This window comes from Epinephelus moara, chromosome 24, assembly GCF_006386435.1.
Source record: "Epinephelus moara isolate mb chromosome 24, YSFRI_EMoa_1.0, whole genome shotgun sequence".
NCBI classification, from domain to species: Eukaryota; Metazoa; Chordata; class Actinopteri; order Perciformes; family Serranidae; genus Epinephelus; species Epinephelus moara.
Genome location: NC_065529.1, coordinates 11,875,260 through 11,900,372, shown reverse-complemented (window position 1 = coordinate 11,900,372; position 25,113 = coordinate 11,875,260). Strand labels below are relative to the sequence as shown.

The window sequence follows — 25,113 nt, the reverse complement described above, 5'->3', positions numbered from 1 at the left end:
GGTCTGCCCCGGGGCCTCCTACCAGTGGGACGTGCCTCTACGTTTCTCTTCCTAAACCAAACCTCTGTAACTTTACGGCGATTACATAACTGTACGTCAAGGATGTAACGACATTTGTTGGGCGCAAATTCGTAGGATATCCAGTTTATGCTGGAGCGCACTCTGGCACAAACTGGAGCTTTCATAAATTGGGAGCGCCAGAGCAGCGCACTCTCAGAGTGGCAGAGCGCACTCTGGACACTCTGTCTGTGGAGACGGAGCAGCAGAGCGCCGAGCGGAGTGAATGTGTGATTAACTTAACCGTTGGTTCATTCATGTAGAAATATAACGCTGCGTTTCTTCCACCAACAGGGCTCTCATTTTAGTGTAGAGCGTCAGACTGAATTTACCAACGCACCATGTCAGGTCACTCACTCTCCGGGACCGCCAGTGTTACTTGAATAAGTAAACACTGACCAACGGGACCAGACTGGCCGACCCGTATGCCTCCAAGTTCACCACAGTTCATTTACACACACTGTCCACATTATCATGACACAGAGCCGGTCTAACACTTCACCCTGCAGGTCTGGTGGTCGAGCTCCAGAGGAAGCTGAACGTGGAGGTCGGAGTCATGAAGAGAAAACACTTCCTCCTCAGCAGACAGCTGGTGTTTCACAGCCACGAGCTGAAATGTGTTTTTACTTGTATATTTAATATCCACTGAGAGTTAGTGTGACACAGCGATGATCCATTTTTAATTATCAGACTTTAATTAACAGGACAAACAAGTGTAAGTGTAAAAACTGTGAAAAAAAAACACCTCACACTAAAAAAACAGCAGCTAAAAAAAGAAAGAACAAAAACTGCAGCGCAAAGAACATCTTAAAATACGCCACATTTATATCTGTGAGGAAACAGAGTTCCATTTAACACGACTTTATACACCTACTGCTCCACATCTGAGGCTAATGTTCATTTATTTACTACATCTATCTATCTGATAAGTTTCTTTGCAGATTCAGATCATAAATACAAAATATAAACTAATAAATGATGTCATTAAAATGAGCTCCGTCTTCACCAGCTGCAACATTAAAGTGATGAACACATTAATGCATCAATAAATATAATCCAATAACATAATATACAGTATTCTGAAATGGGCCAATCTGCATGATGAGCACTTTATCTTTTGATGCTAATATTTCTACACTTTAACTTGAGTAAGATTTTGAATGCACGACTTTTACTTGCTACTTTTACTTAAAGGGATAGTGCACCCAAAAATGAAAATTCAGCCATTATCTACTCACCCATATGCCGAGGGAGGCTCAGGTGAAGTTTTAGAGTCCTCACATCACTTGCAGAGATCCAAGGGGAGAGGAGGTAGCAACACAACTCCACCTAATGGANAGTATGGAGATATTTTGTGGTTTCAATTATGTGTTTTTGGACGTTTGAATCTGGGGCGCCGTCAGCCTCCATTAGGTGGAGTTGTGTTGCTACCTCCTCTCCCCTTGGATCTCTGCAAGTGATGTGAGGACTCTAAAACTTCACCTGAGCCTCCCTCGGCATATGGGTGAGTAGATAATGGCTGAATTTACATTTTTGGCTGCACTATCCCTTTAACAACAAGAAATGAATGATATTAAAGTGTTTGATTAACTGTATGATTTTAAACTTGTGGGATGCCGTAGTTAGCCCGTTAGCTCCCACAGCTCATGCGTATAGCCCCGCCCACACCTCTTCGTTTCCTGTCCCACCTGCATCTGACGATCACAGATCACATATTAAACGTTTCCCATCTCTGAACAGCAGCTTCATGTAAAAAGGCCTGTGTGGAGTAAATGTGTGCAGATGAAAGACTGCTGCTGTGTGATGATGAAATGAAGCTCACGTCTGACCGGAGGGAACATGGAGACGATCAGTTATTGGATTTATTTGGACTGGAACTAACACTTTTTCACTGACTAACGCTTAATTATCTCCCGCAGGAAGCCTGAAGGGACCGAACGTCATACAGTCGTGTGTGTTCGTTCGTGTATCTGTCTGTCTGTCTGTCTGCCTGTCTGTCCAGAGCTAATCTTGCATACGACTCAAAGGTCCAGTGATCGAGCGCTTCCCAAATCTGTTTAACTCATATCAGTGCATGTGCGTGATCTCTCTCTGTGTCATAGTTTAGATCAGTAAATTTCACCCGCAGTTGGTCGGACAGTCGTGAACGGTCGTCCCACACTGCATACTGTTTCCAGGAAGTTACAATATGTGACTAATATTTCACATTAAACTACATTATTCAAACACCCAAATTCAGAGTTTTATTGTGACTCTATGTGCCTTTGTAGATTTTAGTAAAGTAGCTTCAACATCAAACTAAATCAAACAGCAGCTAAACCTCCTCTTGAACCAGCCTCATGGGACGAACATGGAAAATATTAATATCTAGATGCAACAAGAATCTGCCTCTGCTTTACAAACAGCTGTCTGACCTTCAACGTCAGAGGTCACCTGAACCAAAACACACAGCGCTGCTCAGTTGGAGCCTCACAAGCTCAAATACTGACTGTTAAAGAGTCACAAATAACAACAAGTGTTGGAGGAGGAGAATCTTTCAGTTGTGACGTTTATGTGTCAGCTGAAATGATCGGTTACTTTACAAAGGTTTCAAATCTAATTAGATCGGACTATACAGCATGCTTCATTGTTCTAGATTTCAGAAGGTGAAGCAGTTAGAGCAGCTCATACGACATTAAAATACAAACTAGTAAAGTGCCCTCAGTAGAGTTCACATCTCCACCAGGCAGCCCCTGAGCTGATCTCGTAGTTCCAGCAGACTACACACACCTCGTCTGACTGAAACAGCCACAAATCTCTGATCCATGTTCATAACTGGACTTTAAACAGCCTGCAGACGACAAATGACCAAATCAACAAAACCTGCAGGTCTACAAAATCAGACAGGCCGACCACTTTGCCTCTGAAAGACTCCCAGTGTGGTATGACAGAACGAAACCGCAGCTGCACCCAGTGGAATTGTCCCTCCCAGCTTCCTTACAGTCAACATGGTGGTGAAGATAACACAATCATTCATCTCATATAGTGTCTAACTTTAGTGGATCATATCTGGATGGAATTAATCTCCAGATGCTCCGGCTCAAAATGAGACCAAACTTTTCTACATGTGTTGTCGAGCCACGACGAAGGCCGAACGAGTCCTGCAACAGACGATATGTAAGGTATGTTGCTTTTACCTACGATGATTTCTGGAAAACTTGTGGCCCCAACTGGCCGTTTGGGGCCGGTGACGGTACAAAACAGTCAATAAAACAGGTTTTTCAACTGTAATGAATCACCGTGTCCACCAGTAAGCCGTCATAAATGTGTACATGAAATATTAGGCTGATTGGTCCAGTAGTTTGTGAGATCAGTTCGTCTGCCACACAACATCACAGATGTTATCGCAAGTTTCATTTTGGAGCTATTTTTGAACAATAATGGGATCAAACATCCAAACAATAGCTATTAAACGTCTCAGTGTTTGCTGGGAGCTTTTTTACGAAAGCAACAATAAAGACAGTGTTTATTTTGTTTTTAATGAGTAATGGTAAATATTTTGGTTCAAAACAAAATGTGGTTACAATTTAGGATGAACATGATGATTGCTGACCCTTCACGAGCCCCCTCAGAGGCTGGACCCCAGAGAGCTTTCCCCTTGTTTCCCTTCTGATACTACTAGACCAATCAGCCTAATAGTTTGTGTGCAAATGTACGACTTTATGCGCAGGACCTCTGATGGTCGCAGTGAATCACAATATTTGAAAAACCTGTTTTAGTGAGTGGACTGCTACTTTGTACTTTTACTGTAGGGTTGCATGATCATATCGGCACGTCATCGGTATCGGCCGATATTGGTTTTAAAATGAATCGGCTGACATGCTTTTTCTTATTTTGCACAATGAATGAATATTACATTCACTGAAAAGTGTTTCATGTCTCCATCTGCTGGGGCTGTCACGATAAGAGTATGTACGTATAATTCCACTACAGAAGAGATTTTATGATGTCTAAAATTAGGCGGGGAAATTCGTTATATATCAATATCTTTATTGGTTATCAGCCAAATTAGTTGTTACATATCGGCATATTGGATATTGGCAAAAAATCCAATATGGTGCATCCCTTTTTTACTCCAGATAGATACATAGATAGATAGATAGATCTTTCCATGTCCACAAAGCCCTGGTAGAGCTCAGTGCAATTAAACAATTAAAAAAGGGGCAAATAAATATCAACTACAAACATTATTAAACACAAACAATTAGAGAGACATATTCGATCCTACTGTAGCCTGATAAAATATGTATAGTGCAATAAAAGCACTGAGCTTGTGCTCCATCTCCAGTCAGTGCACACTGAGGGTTTGAGGGGACAGTGCAATAAATATGATAAAAAGTGAAAATGTCATCAACACATTAATGTACCAATAATTATAATACAATAATAATATATATATATATATATATATTATTCTGAGATGGGCCACTCTGCATGATGTGTACTTCTACTGCTGGTACTTTAAGAACATTTTGATGCTGATACTTTTGAAATAAGATTCTGAATCTAGGACTTTTACTTGGTTTTTACTACTGAACGTCTTCCACCTCTGGTGTGCTGCCTCAGAGTCAGGATACTTCGCTCACGACGCTTTACAGTGCTTCAGAAGGAAAAAACAAACACCTGAAGCTTCAGACTTCCAGAGGAATATTTCAGAAACATGAACACACACACACACACACACACACACACACACACACACAGACACAGTTTGGTGTGTGTGCCCTGGTTTCTCTGCTGTAAATACACACCATGAATATTACATTCATTAAAAGAAGATCCAGAGCTCTCTGTGTCTGCAGCAACCTGCAGCCATCGACTGAATGAATCCATCAGGAGATCATTTTCCACTCCACACACACACACACACACACACACACACACACACTTAAACACACACACATGCACGCTCACTCACACACACACGCACACACACGCACACAGCTGGCTGTGCTCATAAACAACCAGCTCTCTCTCTTCTCAATGTCAGCAGTTTACACCAAATGCCGCTCGACCACACGCACACACACATATGTATGTTCCACATGCGAACATGCTAAGCCCTCCATCACATGCACACACACACTCACGCGCACACACTCTCTGTCTCTCTCCCAGTCTGTCTCTGTGTGTCTCTACCTTTGTTCACCCTGCGCAGGATCTGGCAGCGACATTTAAACGACACGGCGATCATGGTGAAGCCGAGCCGAGCGTCGCCTCCCCCCCCAGCGCCATGCAGATGCAGCCGCCACAAACTACACCTCCTCTTACTCCTCCTTCCTCCTCCTCCTCCTCCTCTTCCTCAGTGAGCGACCGTGTGATGGACGACCTCCTTCAAACAGAAACCATCATGGAGACGCTTCCTGAGGCTCGGCTGACAAGGGACAGAGGGAGGGAGAGGAGAGGAGAGGAAGAGCGCTGCAGATGTGAAGCTCCTCCATGAAATGAGGCAGCGGAGGAGGGAGGGAGGGAGGGAGGGAGGGAGGAGGGGAGGAGGCAGAGTCTGCGCAGATGGGAGGATGAAGAGGAGGAGGAGGAGGAGGAGGAGGGGGTGATGGAGAGGCAGAGGGAGGAGGGAAGCTGCTGGTTTGTAATGTGTTTCTGTGCAGCTGGATGGATGGAGGGATGAAAGAAAGGAAGTGGAGATAAATGAAAGGATGATGTAATGAATGAGATGAAAGGATGAATGTAAAGAATTCATGAAGGTAACAAAAAAGAAGAGAGGAATCAGCCAGGGAAGGAGGGAAGAAGAGAGGAAACAAATCTGACGGGGAGAAGGAAGGAGGAAATAAAAGAAATAAAAGGGGAAAAAGCAAAGGAAGAAAGGAAAGAAAGAAATTTAACAAAAGGGTGGGAGAAGGAAAAATAAAATTAAGGAAACAAAGAAATCTGAAAGAAAGAAGGAAGGATGAATGTAGGAAAGAAATATCAAAAGAAATAGAGGAAATATCAAGGAAGAAAAGAAATACAAAAAGAAGAAATGAAAGGAGACAGAAGGAAGAGCAAAGGAAGGGAGGAAGGAAGGAAGGAAGGAAGAGCAAAGGAAGGGAGGAAGGAAGGAAGGAAGAGCAAAGGAAAGGTGGACAGAAGAAAGGATAGTAGAAAATAAAAAGGAAGAGAGAAAGATGGAGAGAATGAAGGGAAGAGACAAAGGAAGGAAGGAAAGAAGGACAAAAGAAAATTAAAAAGAAAAAGGGAAAGATGGAGGGAATGAAGGGAAGAGGGAAAGAGAGAAAGGAAGGAAGGAAAAGCAAAGGAAGGAAGGATGACAGAGAGATAGAAGAAAGTTCAAAAGGAAGATGGAAAGATGGAGGGATGGAAGAGAAAAGTCAAAGGGAGGAAGGAAACAAAAGGATGGAGGAAATAAATGAGGAAAGAGCAAAGGATGAAATTATTTTTTAAAGGAAGGGGGAAAGAATGAAGGGAAGATGTATTTGAGGAAGGAAGGAAAGAAGACAGAAAGGGATGGAGGGACAGAGTAAATGAAGGATGGAAGCAAAAGGAGGAAAGAAGAAGGGATAAAAGAATGAGGAAGAGAGTAAATAAAGAAAGGACAGAAGCAAAGGAAGGAAAGAAGAGAGAAAGGGATGGAGAAAGGACAAAAGGATGGAGGGACAGAGTAAATGAAGGAAGCAAAAGGAGGAAAGAAGAAGGGGGGGTGAAATAATGGAGGAAGGAGTAAATAAAAAAAGGACAAAAGCAAAGGAAGGAAAGAACAGAGAGAGAGAGAGGAAGGAACAAAATACAAAAGGATGGAGGGATTAAATTAAGGAAAGAAGGAGCAATGGGAGGAAAGATGAAAGAAAGGAAAGAAATACAAATGGGTGGAGGAAGGGGGTAAATAATGGAAGGAAGGAAACAAAGGGAGGAAAGACAGAATGATGGAGGGAAGAAGTAAATAAAAGTTGTAAGGAAACAAAGAAAGAAAATAAGAAAGAAAAGGAGGGGGGCAAAGGAGAGATGGAGGAAGAGTCAAGGAAGGAAAGAGAAATAAAAGAAGAGGAAAATAAAGGAAAGAGGCGAGGGAAGGAAGAAAGGAAGGAAGGATGATAGATGCAACTCAATACTACACCTCCACTTTGTAACGAAAACTAAACTATAAATCTGTGGTCTCCCCGTCCGAGCTGAGGTAACCCCGATGACATCACTATGACATCATCAGGGTTATTTATTTTGATGCAGAAGACTACAAACATGACGTATCATGTGAAACATGGAAGTAGCTACATGCCCATTAGCCCACAGCGTCATTAACAGGCGGCGGCGACGCTTTAAGCACGTTGGACGATTCTGATTTTAAAGTATTACGTAGTAGAAAATAAAAATACTAGTAAAATATCTCAAAATCACACGTAGCTTTTTAGTGTTCAAGGAAGTAATTCTCAGTCTTTCCTCAACGAAAACTAGAAGCACTTACTCATTTCCACATTTAACGTTTTTTAGGGGTAAAACGTCAGAATTATCTGCTGCAAAATGTACGAAAAGGTGAAAAAGTAAACATCGTACAGAATGTGTTATTATTACATAAATCATCTCTGCCAGGCGTAAACCTGGAGAGGATTATGTATTTGGTTGTATTTAAGTTGTGTATCTGTCTGCAGCTGATCTCGCAAACTACTGGACCAATCAGCCTAATATTTTGTGTACACATTTATGACCGTACGCTCAAAGACCTCTCAAGGTTGCGTTGATTCGTAACAGTTGAAAAACCTGTTTTATTGACTGTTTTATGGAGTATAACTTTTTTTGATAAACATAGTGCGACTACATTTTTAATAAATGTTAAACAGAGTGATAAAAAGAATAAGTGTGTTCTCGTATAGAGTCCTGCTGCGTTATAGTGAACCTGACTGGGCTGTAGTACACTGACATTTGCTGCTGGATGTGTGAGGATTTTATTTCCTGACAGTGTCTGAACCAGAAGAGAACAGCTGGTCTCTCATCTGTGCTGTCATTGGCTGGGACTGGAGGAAGGGGCGTGTCCTCGTCCAGCAGGTAGTGAAGTGGTCAGATAAGTGGGTCAGTGTCCCAGCAGCAGATTACATGGGATTACTGCGTGTGTGTGTGTGTGTGTGTGTGTGTGTGTGTGTGTTCAGTGTGGTAACGGTATTAACAGTGATGTTACCATAACTGCAGCAGAATGCAGGTCAACCTTCTGCACTCTTATTAAACACAGCTCTATGTGTGTGTGTGTGTGTGTGTGTGTGTGTGTGTGTGCCGTCGCTGTGAGCACACTGACATGATGAAATGTGTAATTATATAACTGAGTTTTGGTTCAGAGGTGTTCTGACCTGTGCTGCCCCCTGCTGCTCACACAGGTTATCAGCTGCACTCTGAGCCCATCACGCCCCCTGCTGGAGACAACATGGCAGCACAGCAGGACGACAGCAGGGCAGCACTCTCTCTTTATCTGTGTGTTTAAATGTGTGTGTGCTGCTGTATTTATTTTTAACTGCAGTTACGTCACCTCTCTGTTGAAGTACTGAAGAAAAGCAGGTTTCAGGGCAGATGTGAAGGCTCAGGATTTACCTCTGTGAATGAAACTGATTTACTGACCTGGAGTTCCTGGAACTTTATCAACTAACCACCACTACTGTTAATACTACTTTTAGCACTGCTACTAGTATTAGTAGTCACAGTAGTAGTACTACTACTACTGTGACTACTAATACTCCTGCTACTGTTAATACTACTACTAGTACTACAAAAACAACAAAACTAAAACTACATTTAAACGAAAAACCTGACAGACAACGACAGCTACTGGCACAACAAATAATGGTACTCCTGCTGCTACTGGTACAATCAGTACTACATCAGAACCAGCTAAAGGCAATGAGAACCAGAGGAACCAGAACCACCTAAAACCAGCTAGAACCCCAAAATCAGAACCAGCCAAACCCTGTCAAAACCATGTAGAGCCAGGGAATCAAAACCAGCCTAAACAAGAAGAACAGAACCAGCACAAACCATGTAGAACCTGAGACCACAACCTGCTAAAACCAGCTGGAACCCTAGAATCAGAACCAGCCAAAACCATACAGAACCTCAGAAAAGAAAGAACCAGTCTTCACAAGGAAATCAGAACCTGCCATAAACATGTAGAACCACATAAATAAGAACCAGTCAAAGCCAAGTAGAGCCAGGAAGTCAGAACCAGCCTACACAAGGAAATCAGAACCAGCCAAAACCATGTGGAACCAGGAAATCCAAATCAGCCTAAAACATAGTAGAACTGCATAAATCAGAGCCAGCACAAACCACATGTAACCACAGAAACCAGAACCAGCTAAAACCAAGTAAAACGACAGAAATCAGAACTGGCCAAAACTATGTAGAACCAGAGAAACCAGAACCACTCAAAACCATGTGGAGCCAGGACATTACAACCTGCCTGCCAGATCTAAAAACACAAAAATCACTAGAACTATGCAGCACCAAATAAGTCACAAACAGCCTTAACCAGATAGAGCCAGGTAATCAGAACCAGCCTAAACTACACAGAACAAGAGATATCAGAACCAGCCTAAACTATGTAGAGCCAGGGAATCAGAACCAGCACAAACCATGCAGAACCAGAGAAATCAGAACCAGCACAAACCATGGAGAACCAGAGAAATCAGAACCAGACAAAGCTATGTAGAGCCAGGAAATCAGAACCAATGAAAACCTTGTAGAACCAGACAAATCAGAACCAGACTAAACTATGTAAAACCAGGAACAAGAACCAGTGTTCCACAGCAGGTGTTTACAGGTGTCTCAGTTTATATGAATATTCTAATTAGAGTAATTAAATTACAATATTACATTTACAGCCAAAAAATAAAAGTAACCTGCAGTAAAGTCCTTCCACGTGTGCTGTTAACACCAGCAGGACTAAATACTTGTAATATAAATACTTGTAATATAATATAAATACTTGTACTGATCACTGGTCGTACTTTTACTGCACGGCTGCTTCCTGTTTACAGTCACACAGGTCTGACACTCGTCCCTGTGTGCACATCAGAGGTAATAATACTGTATAATGAGCTGATGAAGTCCGTCCTACTGCCGTCACATCAACCAGCACCCCCCCAAAACACACACACACACACACACACACACACACACACACACACACACACACACACACATACACACACACACACACACAACGGCTGCAGCTGTTACCATGGAAACAAGCTGATGAATAATTGAGGGGAAGAGAGCGACCCTGCACCGTACAAAGAGTGATTTTGAGAGATGAAAGAAGTGTTCTCACACACACACACACACACACACATACTAATGCAAACACACACACACACATTACAGGTTATCATCACAGCCTCCAGCATTTCAAAATAACCAAATCAGAGTATAACACTGACAGTGTGTGTGTGTGTGTGTGTGCATGTCAACACCCACCGCCCAAAGTTAAACACGTGGGTTTGAGTCACCGTGACATCTCCTTATGTAAGAGAGCACACACACACACACACACACACACACACACACACACACACACACACACACACACACACAGAGTGATGGTGATAATAACAGTGTTCCAGAGAAGAAGAAGAGGACGGATGTGTAAACCTTTAATTAGTGCTAACAGTCACAGTCAGACTGTCAGGTTCACGTGTGTGTGAGGAGCAGATGGGACGAACCCACAGATCTGTCATCAACACACCACGAACACTTTAGATCATCAGCTGGACTCAGACTCAGCCGTTCATCAGGTTTAACTCTTTAGTCTGACAGCTGTTTGTTTAGTTTAACTCTACTCAGACTCGAACTCTGCTGTTCTTCTTGTTTAACTATTTACTCTGACTCAGCTGTTTATTATGTTTAACTATTTACTCTGACTCAGACTCAGTCGTTCATTAGGTTCAACTCTAAAGTCTGACTCAGACTGAACTGTTAGTTAGGTTTAACTATTCAGTCAGGGCCACTTTTGTCAAAGAAAACTTTATTTCCATTTGCAGTATTATATTTGGTGGTATGTTTCTTATGTTTGGGGCCTCCCTGCCCTTCCACACGCATATAAGAAACCTGAGGCAGAGAGAGCAAACCTTTCTGCCCTTCCTCTCACCTTTGTGGAGAGCCTTAAGGCAGAGAGAGCGCACCTCTTTGCCCTTGCATGTGCATACAAGGAAAGCTTGAGAGAGAGAGCACACCTCGCTGCCCTTCCATGCGCCTACGTGGAAAACCTAAGGCCAGGAGAGCAGCAGCAAAGACCCCCGGGAACAGAACAGAGCAGCATCAATGACAAACATTTATTTTTAAATCTAGTAACTTTCTTCCTCTCATTGTGTTCACACTGAATGATAAATGATCCCCTTGTTTTCTGCTTCAGCTTTTTCAGAGACAGTGTGACGCTCTCTGAATATTATGCGTTTTACACCCCCTGTTTTTGACATATTTAGCAAACGATTCCACAGTTTTATCATGTCACATTTTTGCCCTATTAACCAAGGGATCCAACATGAATCACCCTGAGCAGCCAAAGCTACTTAACATTATTTGAATCCCCATATCCCTGAGGCATCGTTTAATATACAAATAGTACTAGTACGAGTACCACTGGCGAGCAAGCAGGGCAGAAAACAGCCTTCCTCAGAGTCCGTCTCTCTCTGTCTCTGCAGCACTTTAAGTTTCCTCCATCAGCAGGTTGAATTCTTGGTTCAGGAGGAATTAGCAGGAAAAAGGAAGCAGTTGTTCTTTAATTTAGGAGAACTAATTAAACATCATATCCAAATAATGAGGGAAAGTGCTCTGAATCCCGAGACGCCTGCAGATTAATTAAGGTGAACTTGTGCAGATTTGTGCTCCACTTTTTCCCTCTGTGGTTGTGCTCAGTGAAGAAGAAGAGGAGAAGAAGAACACCGCCTCCAGACCAACACAATCCCGGCTCATGGCAGAGTGGGAAACGTGGGACTGAAGAGTCTCACACGTTCACACATGGTGACTATTAAAGGAACAGGTAGGTGTTGACGGCGCCGAGAGCACGAGGAAGTAAAGATCATATTTTCTGATCCAACCAGAATCAGAACAAAAATTTGATTAATAAAAAACAAATTGTTAAATGAGACAGCCGACCCCCCTCCCCCTCGGCTGCCTCTTTAATCTCCATCATGTTGAACACAGGACCAGTTATGCTAATGAAGTCCTTATTTAAAGCATTAATTAGCGGATTTTTCTAAGTCAACAAGCTTCACATAACACATGACTGCTGTGAAGCGCTCCAGTCTGAACTCTGTGCAACAGTCAACATCGTCTCACCTCATTCATGTGCAAATTTATGCATCATAATGTTTCAACATGTAATGAGATCAGCCAGCGTGCACAGAGAGGAGAGAGGCAGCTGTCTGCTGCTACCAGGAGGGAGAGGCGAAGAACAGGTGAGACACAGTGACATCACGGATGGAGGCGGGGCCACAGGCTTCACAGTGACACCTCAAACCCATGACCTGTCACTGAGGTTAATAATACACTCATTTTATGTTCTGAACTGCAACTGTTTAATCTAAAATCATCAGTAATATCCTGGGAGGACATGTATGCATTTAGTATTTCTGAAAACAAGTGGCTATAAATAATCTGTCTAAATTAAACTGAAAAACAAAATAATTGAGTGACTGTTAAGAGCATGACAAACAAATGACGCAGGCGTGGATGCTTCCAGCTGCCTCTGTGTCAGCTCCGCTAACTTGGTGCTAAATTTAGCTTCTTGTGTCTATTTTGCGAGTGTTGGTGGTGCGCTCTGCGGTCGGTGTTGGACGGTGGTGGCGTGAGACTGCTGGTCAGTCATCAGGACGAGGAAATCAACTCATCAGTCTGTAAACTTATGTTGGATACAGTGTTCTCTGTCTTCAGTCCTACACTGTGCGATGTTGGGCTGTCCCAGATGAAAAATAATCAACGTGACGGAAACGTGGCGATATCTTTGGTCGTGGCTCTAAAACAGTGGTCCTTCGTTGCACAGTCAGAGAGGATGGCCGTTGTCCCAGTTGATCAAAGACAGCCTGGGATAAAATTCTGACAGTGACCATCAGGAGCCCTTTTTAAACAGGAACTGTGCAAATTTGCAGGAAAGCCCAATCAGTCTTTTTTCAGCATTGGCAGTATAAAAACAAAATCAGGGAGTGCAGCAAAATGCCGCCTACCTACTTTTGTTTATACAGAATGTGCCTTTTTCGGGGCAATGGGGGGCGTGAGCAAGTAACAAAACGTGTAGCTCAGCGTGTGACGTAAACAGTGACGTGGGAGGGAAGCCGCGGCTGGTCAGTCCTTCGGTGATTCTCTCATAAGTCGGCCCGTTCTTCACCGTCCCCGTCATCTGACGGTTAATGGCCTCTTCGTTTGCGAGGACAAGGAGGGCGCGCAATTCCTTGTCTCCCCAGTTGCTCATCTTTACAGTGTCTGTCAGGTTTGTGTTTCCCTCTTGCTACTAGCTGCTCGCTAATTCCTGCTATCAGCTGTTTCCTGTTTATCCACCGCCAGTGGCTCGCACGTGCAGCGTCATCAACAGCTCCTCCCACAAGTCATCAACAGCCCCTCCCGTTGCAGAAGGCCGCCTCGGTCTGTTTAAACTAAAAGGGTTTCACCAATATGTCTACCATACGAGGCAGAAAATTGGGCACCTCTCATCAACTCGCCAATCCGGCTCTGTGTGTCTAAACGCTCGCAGCTTGCCGGCAAAACGGCCCAACATTCGCCAAAAATCTGGCAGTGTAAAAGGAGCTACTGTGTGACTGCTGTTACCACTTACGTCTACTAACCAACCAGTAGAAATGCAGCATGAACTGATACACTGGCACTAAACCCAAACAGACGAACAGCAGCTCGCTATGGTGGCAAAACGCTCTAAAAGAAATGTGTGTGAATCCAGAGGAAAACCTTGTGAAGCCTTGTGATGTGTCCTCCAGCTCTGACCATGGTCAAGTAAAGAAGGACGTAGCATGGAAAGAAATAGAGGCGGAGCTACAGCTGCCAGGTGAGACACCCTTCAGCTATCAAACACACACACACACCGCAGTATAGAGCGCCCACAGAACTTCAGGTTACTTTTGGGACATTTTAATAATATTTTTCAGACATTTGATCAGCATTTTTTCAGACTTTTTTGGGGATATTTTTGGACATTCCATTATTGTCCAATTACTGCTCAATAATGTTTTTCAGATTTTTTTAATTTATTTTTTTACAATTTATCAACATTTTTTAAATTAATGTCATTAATGTTCCCCTCTATGTTGTGCTTCACAATTGGAGAAGTAATAACCCGTGCAGCATCCTTGTGCACTCAGTATGTGAAGCTGTTGCATCGTACGTCAAAGCCTCTGTAGTTGCTGTCATCGTACAGTCTGCAGACATCAAACTTGATGTCGTACCCGAGTTTATTAGATCCATGTTGCACAGTGTAGCTGCATGAAACTTACAGGATGACCAGAGTGGGCGTCCCATGTGCAAAGGCAATGTTGCCTCAGCAGCAGTGGGTTCGATTCCAGCCTGCAGCCCCTTGCTGCATATTATTCCTTCTCTCACAGAGGGCAGCTGTGGCTCAGAGGCAGAACAGGTCATCCACCAATCAGAAGATCAGTGGTTCAATCTTCATCTCCTCCAGTCTGCATGTTGACGTATCCTTGACCAAGTGAACTGAACTCAGGTTGGTGTTCCATCAATCACCAGCTCTGGTTTGGTTGAATTGAACCTTTAACTCACCCAGTTAGATGTGAAAATACGCTGCCTCTATACATGCTAACATTATTGTTTCTTTAAATGGAGTCTGGACCTGTGTCATCTCTGTAAATTACATTTTATAGTGTAGTAATATTTGACATGTACATAGTTTCTGTGAATCGGCTGATTCTAAATTGCATCCTTGCGTCGTGACCTCTGACAGGAGGTCATGTTTTCAGTTCTGTTTGTTTGTTTGTCAGCAGGATGATGGAAAAACCTCTGGCCCACATTTCCTGAAGCTTAGTGGAAGGGTGCAGCGTGGGCCGAGGTACAACCCAATACATTTTCGTTAATACTGCGAGATGGGATCTTGGGGTTGTTTGACTGTATTTATGTTACACTGCAAAATATTCCTGAAAATAAAATGCAGATCAGAGAGAATAACCTCTCTTTACCTCTGTCTCAATTTAAGACCTTTTTACCACCAGGCTGTTTGACAGCCGAACTATTTCCTATCTCTGCTTCACCAGACAGGTGATGTTGCATTGTGGGTGATTTAGGTGCCACGTTTAATCGAGGAAGAACAATGTGTGGAATAAAGACGAGGATCTCTGGTTCTGCTGCATCAGGTTTAATCCGACGATGTCACAGGAGGGCCGTAAAGAACTCTTATGTGTGATTAGTTGAGTGACAGAAAATTAACTGGCTGACAATTTTAATAATCTTAATTTTTTCATCTTAAATATGAGGATTTGCTGCTTTTCTCTGTGTACTCGAGTTCTGCAGGGATGGTCGGACGAAATAAGTAATTTGGAAACGACTGTGCAAAATTATATTACAGACAAAATCTTAATTAAAGATGCTCGATGTGAGCGACAAACAACCAGGTTAAATAGGCCAAACCAGGCTAAAAAGAGAAACTGAAATCACACTGAGGACAGTATGAGGAGAGAGAGAGTGTGTGTGTGTGTGTGTGTGTGTGTGTGTGTGTGTGTGTGTGTGTCTGGGTTATCCAGTCAACCAGCCTTAAATTGCCTTCATATAGAATCACACGCTGTGCTTAACACACACACACACACACACACACACACACACACACCCTCACTGCTAGCTAGCTGGTAGCTGCAAGAAATGTCTCTTGGCAGCTCGGCCCCACAAAGAAGAGACAAAGGAATATCACAGTAACTTTTCACAAAGGAATAATACAGTTCAGTGTCAGTTATTAGCACCTGAACACACACACGCCGGTTTTAACACACACACACACACACACTCTTCCACAAAGATTCACAAAGGTGTTGGATTTATAATATTCGGGACCTTTCAGCAGCCAAACGTCTGCACAAATCTGAAGCGCGCTGCCGTTCAGCTCATTCAGAAACATCTGAGGCACCAAAGTGAATCCTTTATCGTCTGCTCGCAGCTCGCAGCGCTCACAAACACTTTAATCAGTGTAAACAGTTTAGCGGAAGGCAAGTTCAAGTCCTGTTGGAGATTTCTCTCTGTGGAGGGAGACAGATGGAGACGTGTCGGAGCTGTGAACCAGAGTTCACCCACAAAAAAAAAACAAGCTGAAAATATACTTCTGTATCTCATATTAGCTCAGGAGACATCTGAGATTCAGACAGAACAGAAAACAAGCAGCGGAGGAATTTATACATTTGTAGATGTGAGGGATGTGTCGAAAATACAGATAAATACTTTCAGACTTAGCCGCAGGCTGAGGTAGGTGAGGGAAAATCAATACAGCATAGTATCACGATACTTTGCCATGTTGTGTCGATACACGGACGCCAAAAGTTGATCTTTTATTATATACATCATTAATTTTTGCAAATACACATTTTAATACAACTTTTGGTGCTAGAATAATAAAATCAGTTGCTTTTTCAGTCCACTAGATGGTGCTGATGTTTAGTTTCTCAAGCCCCTTTTACACTAACAGATTTTCCGTGAAAGTCCGTTTTGCCGGCAAGCTGCGAGCGTTTAGACACACAGAGGCGGATTGGCGAGTTGATCCAAGGTGCCCAATTTTCCGCCTCGTAGGGTAGACATATTGGAGGAACCCTTTTAGTTTAAACAGACCGAGGCGGCCTTCCGCAAAGGGAGGGGCTGTTGATGACTTGTGTGAGGAGCTNCGTTTTGTTACTTGCTCACGCCCCCCATTGCCCCGAAAAAGACACATTCTGTATAAACAAAAGTAGGTAGGCGGCATTTTGCTGCACTCCCCGATTTTGTTTTTATACTGTCAATGCTGAAAAAAGACTGATTGGGCTTTCCTGCAAATTTGCACAACTCCTGTCTAAAAAGGGCTTCAGTCAGCGGCATTTGGCAGGAAGTTCATCAAAACAAAGATGGAGGCACCAGAGACAGAAATCAGAAATGTGCCGTCAGTGTTTAAATCAAACATCTGGACTTATTTTGGATTTTCTAACACAGAAGGAGGACTTGGGTATGACACGTGTGATTTCAGCTGTGTCATATGAGAATAAAATACTCTGGGAATACGATGAACATGACGGCTCACCTCACGCCGCCATCCAGAGATAGCCGCTGACGGCCAAGCTAACGCTAAAAATCAACACTGGACACACTGAGCTCGACGAAAACTACCATCAGATGTGAGAGAGCCAAGAAAATAACACAGTCCATCACATACTGCATGTGCAAAGATCTGCTTTCGCACAGCGCTGTTGAATCAAAGGCTTTTGTTACACGCTAAACACACGTTAACCTGGAGACCGCTGTCTCAGGACACGTAAGTCACAGCCGAGCAAACACTGCAGACCTCCTGTAACAGACAACACTTCTAACATGTGTGTTGTCATTCAGTCAGCAGGATACCTGCATGTGAAGTGTTTGGCTCAGGTGCTTAATCTGTCCTTTCAGAGGGCGTTAAATCTGCCCACAGTTAAGTCTGCCAGGTGTCTGCAGCTGGATGTAAAACTTTATCTTAGGAGGTAAAATCTATGTTGACGAAGTTTTCCTGCGGGGAAATAATTTGCAGTTGGAAAAAATGTGATAAATCACGATATATCGCAATATATTGTATCGCAATATTCACCATATCGCAATAACATCGTTTTGTGACCTACGTATTGTGATAATATTGTATCACGAGGCCTCTGACCGTTCTACCCACGTTAAGCCTTTGTTGCAGACCTAGCTGAGGCTTAGTTTCAATATTTTCAGATTATACCATATTATTAAAAGTTTATTTTCTCAACTACAACAAGGCATTGTGCTGTTTCTGACCCAAGATTCTCTTTAGACTAAAATATAAAACATAATGATCTGATATCATGATTGTTCCATTAGCGCAGAAGTGGAGTCTTGTTTCAGTGGCCGAGTCTAAAAGGCGGTACAAACAAGTCACAGGTACAAGACAGGACATGTTGAGGAGAGACCACAACTCCCACTGAGCAACAAACATCTAATCTGAGAGCCTTACATTGTGCTGTGGCTGATGACAGGGTGAAGTTAAAGGCTGAGCTCTGCAGAGCTCACTGGATAAACTCAGTTCATGTAGGTCATCAGAGCTGCTGTCATATTGCAGAGTTTTGTGTCTGATTGCATCAACAAACACTGGATGGAAGATTTTCCACAGCAGGGGCAACAGGGGCTCGTGGGTATTGTAGTGTTTACTGCTAGTTTACGTGCAACAAACATCTCTATAGTGTGCTTCAATTAACCTGAAGCGAGCTAACTGCCTTGTGGTTGGGAACAGATGATGTCATCATAACAGCCCTGGTTGTTTTGTTAACCTCCACCTCGCTATTTTCATCTCTCAGCTCTCTGATGTCCTAAAATAACATCTGGAAGAGAAGCAGAACAAAAGCAGAATCACAGAGATAATAAACAACACGGCAGAGTCTGATTTGACTAAAGTGTAAAACAGCACCGAGCAGAACCAAACCGTCATCTGTAAAAGAGTCTGAATTCAAACTGAAGCCAGATAAATAATGCCAATCAAGAACAACATTCAAAACAGAATCAAACATCTGGGTCACAGTCCAGATGTAAACAGAGAGCAGCTGCAACTGAGACTGAAAACACAGTTGCAGCCGTCTCCTCTCAGGGTCGACACACACACTCATTCTGGAGCTTCTGACACAGTCCAGGTGATCAACACACACTTTAAACTATCTTCAAGTCAAGGACGTAAACAGTTAAACATTGATTGGTTAACTGCAGAGAATATTTTAGGTTAATTCTGCTACTCTTCAGTTCTCTGCACATATGAGAAGAGGAAATCTCCACTAGTCGCTAGGCTAATGTATACAATGTAAAATGCCATAGGCTTGTGCTAATAACGTTAGCATGTTGTATTTGTTTGAAAAACGTGTTTAGTATAAGACGGTTGTTTTGTCGGTGAACCTTGTGAGCTGTAATGGAGCCAAATTTTGTAACGTTACCTTTGTTATATGTTGCTGTTGTCCCTGGTTTCATATAAGAAGATGAAAACGCCGCTAGCCACAGGCTAATTTGTACAATGTAAAATGCCATAGGTTTATGCTAACGTTATTAGCACAAGCCTATGGCATTTTACATTGTACAAATTAGCCTTACACAGCAGAGTTTTCGCCTTCATAGAAGTAAGCGAAAACTCCGCTAGCCACCAGGCTAATTTGTACAATGTAAAATGCCATAGGCTTGTGCTAATAACGCTAGCATGTTGTATTTGTGGGGAAAATGTGTCCAGATAAAGACAAGTGTTTGTCTGTGAATGCTGCGAGTTATAGTGAAGCTGATTTGTGTCTCTATTAAGCCATGTTTAATGTGTGTTTAATGTGTGTTTAACGTGTGTTTTGAATCAACTAAATTTTACACCTCCACCGTCGACTAGTGTTTGGAGGTGTAACTGCAGAGTGACACAGACACACCACCGCACAAGTATAAATGCTCACATCACACATCCCACTTGCGTAGTCTCTGTGTAGAGCTGACCTTTAAATCCACCTTTAATATGCGGTAACAGCGTCCACTGCCCAGCGATTGGTCTCCTCTGGTTAACTAGCCTTGCCCACTCTGCTCTCAGCACCAGCCAGGTCAGGTAAAAGCTAGCTAGCTAGCTAGCTAGCAGCACCATTTATTCTGCATTGACGGCTGATAACACCATCTGACGTTTGTGAGCCGGCCACCATGTTGGAGACGGTGGACCAAAGCTCCAAGCACCGCCCATCGGCCGGACCAACTTCACAGCTAAACAATCACTAAAATATGTTCCTGAAAACATCTGAAGAGAGAAACAGGCAGTGCAGTGACAGAAACTTGATTCATCTTTAATCAGCGCTGCCTGGTTTGACAGTTTGACAGCAGCTCACGAGCACTGACCGACATGAGTGACAGCTGCACTCAGCTCTGATTGGCTGTTTCCCTTCTCATGCTGTAAGGCCATTAGAGATGCTCCAATCAATAGAGTAGGCAGAGTTTTATTTCACAGATTACGGGTCTCATTTAGTGCTGTGTGAATGCAGTGATAGTAATGGCAAATATGAAGAGCTACTTCTACAAAAGTTACTAACTCCAGCTTTATCAGATGAAACCTGTGTAGAGTTTTCAGCCTCTCAGTGTGAGACAATCTACTTTTGTTGCTGTGAGGAGTCCTGCTGTCTGCTGACTCATGTAAATGCAGTGCACTTAACAACACTGGGTACCTCCCTACAGATTCTGTTTGGTACCAAAAAAGTAATGAAGATGGGGACACAGCTCCTGGACCAGAACCTGGAACAACACCAGAGCAAAAGCAGGAACTGTGACAGAACTAAAGGAATTAACTGGACCAGAATCTGAAGAAACAATCAGACCTGAAGCAACACAGCAACTTACACCTGGAACTACAGAGTGTGTGTGCGCGTCTCAAACAAAAGATCTGACATGCTCAACTCAGGTGTCTTTAGAGAACAATGGGTGCCACCCAGAAATCACAAAATTAGCAAATGCCGTCATCAACACTTACAAATCGTCATGTAACACTTTGATTCATGCACAGCAGCAGAAGGAGAGAGACATGTTTGAGCTCGAGGATTATATCAGCGTAACATCGATCTTTGTAAGAACTAATCTGAGTTTTAGACGTTGAGAGTAAGGACATTTTGGTGGGTCCTCACTTTGGGATGGACCTTCAAAGGCCTGTTTGAGGGATCAGACTTGATTTTAAGCTTCAGGTTAGAACACTGTAGTGTATAGACCCTTTCACACAGAGATCACACTTTGGGGTCGCCAAGAAACCCCGTCCTCATGCCTCCTTTGCATTTTTACACAGGACCAAACAGCAGTGGCATCATGTCGCTCCAGTGTGTGATTTTAGACTGCATGCCGACATCCCAGGGGCAAATGAGGTAGCTGTCAGAACATGAATGTAGTTTCATCGTCCGTCCAGAAGTGCGTCTTCTGCTTCTCGATCGCCATGGTGTTTGTTTGTTTTACCAGGAGTTACTGCATTGCTGCTACATCATCTCCTCCTTCTTCTGGGTGAAAGCACGTGAAAGAAAAAAGTATGCGCCGAACGCTGAGTCCGGCTCCAGTCGGACTAAGTGGATACATGCAGCAATAGTTCAATTTTGAATCGAATTATCTTGGTGTGTTAGTCGAGCTACGGATAGTCCAATTTCTGTCGACTAAGCTGTTTCCATGCATTTAAAAGTCCGGTTTCAGTCGGACTAAGCCAATAATTCAATTTTCTCAAGCTGCACGTAAACGTACTGAGTGATTTCCCAAGTTGTGCAGATTCCTTTTCTTTGAGTTAGCCGCTGACTGCTAACAGCTGCTTTTTACTTCTCCCTCAGTGGGTCGCAGGCATAACACGTCATCAAAACATCACACCTGTGACGCCCATGATCCCGTCCTGCTGGCTGTCCCATTTATACAGACATGGTTTCAACGCTGGTACAACTTCCGACGCTGGCTTAAAGGCAAAAGAGACAACTGGAGGGTGTGATGTGTTGACGATGTGTTATTGGTGCTACCCATCGCGGGAGATTTAAAAAGCAGATGACAGCAGTTAGCAGCTACCTCAAAGAAGAAGAGCAGCTGAAAATGTCCATAAATTGGGAAAACAATGAGGTCCAGGAGCTCCTTACCCTCCGAGCAGAGGACGAGATCAGCCGCCATATAACAGGGACAGTAAATGATTGTTACTGATGCCACCGCTTCAAAGCTGTTTCTACCTTTCAATGTTGGCTTAAAGGTGAAACAACTCTGTCCCCCCCATTCCTTGACTGTGCCTTTTATACAGAGCACAGCAGGACAGGACCATGGACGAGGGGGTGTGATGTTTTGACGACGTGTTGCAACCCATCGCAGGAGATTTCAAAGGCAGCTGCTAGCAGTTAGCAGCTAACTCAAAGAAGATGAATGGCTGCAAATTGGGAAAACAAAGAGGTCCGGGAGCTCCTTACCCTCCGAGCAGAGGTCGAGATCACCCGAACAGTAAATGATTGTTATTGTTATGCTGTTGTTATTGTTTACAAAGTTCTACCGACACGTATGTTGTGTGTCACACTGGAGGCAGACGCTGTTGTGTTACATGTCACGCCTGTTTTACTTCCAGGATGTTGACATGCTGTCTAACATCACACACTGTAGCGGCTCTATAACGCCATTTCTGTGTAAAAAGGACTTAAAGGTTAAGGTAAGGGTTGTTGTGAGGCACTCAGCTGTGAAGTTAAGTTAAGGGTAAGGGGTTTAGGGAGTGCATTATGTCAATGAGGGTCCTCACAGGTATATAAGTACAGGGTGGTGTGTGTGAGCGTGTTTGTGTCCCCACATTGTCAGCATTCCTTCCCACAGTCAACACTTCCTCCCCTGTTATTACCCACAAACCACCTGGCTGCCCCGTCACCTGGATACCTGAGTGTGTGTGTGTGTGTGTGTGTGCTGTAACCGAGCAGTGCTTCGCTAACGACCTTCATCTATAATACAAGACCTTACACACACACACACACACACACACACAGAGTCAGGGCTACTTCATAATCTGTTGATAAGCTCCTCGCTCGCTCTCCTGCAGCAGCACAATAAAACAAAGCCTCGCTCGCCCTCTCCCTCACTGCCCCCCCCCCCCCCCTCTCTCTCTCTCCAGTGTTTCTCTATGGGACTCACTCACTCAGTAGGTGTGTGTTGTACTTGCTGGTGTAGTAGTAAACGTCTTCGTAGCCTTCCTGGTAATCGTCATCCGCCCGGTACCTCCTCCCTCGCCTCCTCCTGCCCAGCAGGCGCAGCAGTGCCAGGAACCGCTCCATCACCACCACCACCACCCCCAGCAGGTCCGAACTGGGCCAACACTGGGCCAGTACTGGGCCAATACTGGGCCGGGCTAGGCTACAAGCTCACAGCAGTAACGACGGGAGCTAACGGAGAGCGTTATTCCACAGAGAGAGAAGGAGAGAGATCAGGTTTCCTCCTCGCTTCTAAACACACACACACACACACCTCTGTATGTCACACACACACATGCATGCGTACACACATTGGCTGGCTGGTAACACACACACGCAGACACACACACACACTCACTCACTCACATGCTCTTTGTATTCTCTGCTCTATCTGCAGCCTCCCTCTCCTCCTCTGTTCCCGTCTTCTTTCGGCTGTTGGTGCATCTAGTCGGGCTCGGCCAATCACAGGGCTCGCAGCTCACACACACACACACACACACACACACACACCACTCCTCCATCTCAGCACTCCATTGTGTGTGAATGTGTGTGTGTGCGCACACTGTAAATGTGCACTTGAAGAGTCAGCAGGGAGAAGAGGCGAGCTTCCTCCCTTCATTAGCTCCTAACATCTTCTGATGCATCCTTCATTCCTTTGTTATTTTTCCTTCCTTCCTTTGTTCCAGTGCTTCCTTTTTCCTTCCTTCCTTCCTTCCTTCCTTCCTTCCTCTCTCTATCCATATTTGCTGTTTCCTTTCCTACCTTCCTCTCCTCCTCTTAATTCTCATACACTCACACACACATTCAGTGAGGGGGGAGGGGAGTGCTCTTCAGGCATCTGTGTGTGTGTGTGTGTGTGTGTGTGTGTGTGTGTGAATACCAGAGAGGGGTCTGTAACTGAACACTGGGAGGGAGGAGACAAAACTAGGAGAGGAAACAAGGAAAGGAGAAGGACAGAACACTAGGAAAGGAGAAAAGCTAGAAGGAGAGGAAGATGGAAGGAAAGGAGAGGAAAATACTGGGGAAGAGAGGAAATGAGGAGAAAAGAGGAAACTAGGAGAGGAAACAAGGGAAAGAGGGCAGGGAACTAGTAAAGGAGGAAGGACTAGGATGGGAGGATAATCAAAGCAAAGGGTAAGGAAAGGAGAGAAAATGAGGTAAGGAAATGAGGACAAGAGAGGACAGCAGAGGAAACAACGAGATGAGAACGGAAGGAAACTAGGAGAGGAAACAAGGAGAAGAGAAGGACAGGAAACTAGGAAAGGAGAAAAACTAGGAGAAGAGGATAATGATAGGAAAGGAGAGGAAAGGAAACCAGAAAAGGCAAGGAAACAAGGAGAGGAGAATGAAATGAAACTAGGAGGAGACAAGGAGAAGAGAAGGATGGAAAAGGAAAGGATGAAAAATTAGGAGGAGAGGAAGATGAAGAGAAAGGAGTGAAACTAGGGAGATAAGAAGGACAGGAAACTAGGAAAGGAGATTAAATGAGGGAAGAACACAAGGAGATGAGAATGAAAGGAACCTAGTAGATGAAAGGAAACAAGGACATGATAATGATAAAAACTAGGAGAGGAAACAAGGAGAAGAGAAGGATGCAGGAGGAGAGTAGGATGAAAGGAAAGGAGTAGAAAGAAAATGAAGAAAGGAGAGGAAATGAGGAGAGAAAACAAGGAGGAGAGAGAACAAGGTGAGAAAACGAGGACAAGAGAAGGACAGGGGAAAGGAGGAAAAACTAGGAGGAGAGTAGGATGAAAGGAAAGGAGAGAAACTAGGGTGATAACAATGAAAGGAAACTAGGAGATGAGGATGAAAATAAAGGAGGATGTGAGAGGAGGAGGGAAAAAGAAACTAGGAAAGAAAAACAAATTAAGATTAGAGAGGAAGTAGAGTAAAGGAGAGGACATGTGAGAGAAGGAGACCAGGAGAGGAAACAAGGATAAGAGAATATCAGTAAACTAGGAAAGAAGGAAAACTAGGAGAAGATGAGAATACATGTAAAAGGAAAGGAAACTAGGAAAAGAGAGTAAATGAGGAGAGAAAACAAGGAGATGAGAATGAGAGGAAACTAGGAAAAGACGAAAAACTATAAGGAGAGTAGGATGAAAGGAGTAGAAAGAAAATGAAGAAAGGAGAGGAAACAAGGAGGGAAATGAGGAGAGGAGAAGGAGAGAACACTAGGAAAGGAGAA

At 43.7% G+C, this 25,113-nt stretch overlaps 1 protein-coding gene across 1 annotated transcript in view; it reads right to left on the bottom strand.

Moving 5' to 3' along the window:
* Positions 1 to 24,363, bottom strand: part of grip1 (glutamate receptor interacting protein 1) — a 62,530-nt gene extending 38,167 nt beyond the window's left edge. Inside the window, exon 1 of the mRNA XM_050037249.1 lies at positions 22,874 to 24,363. Within this exon, the coding sequence (XP_049893206.1) occupies positions 22,874 to 23,009 (136 nt within the window). The 5' untranslated portion in view covers positions 23,010 to 24,363. The remainder of the gene's footprint in view (positions 1 to 22,873) is intronic.
* Between the last annotated feature and the right edge of the window lie 750 nt (positions 24,364 to 25,113).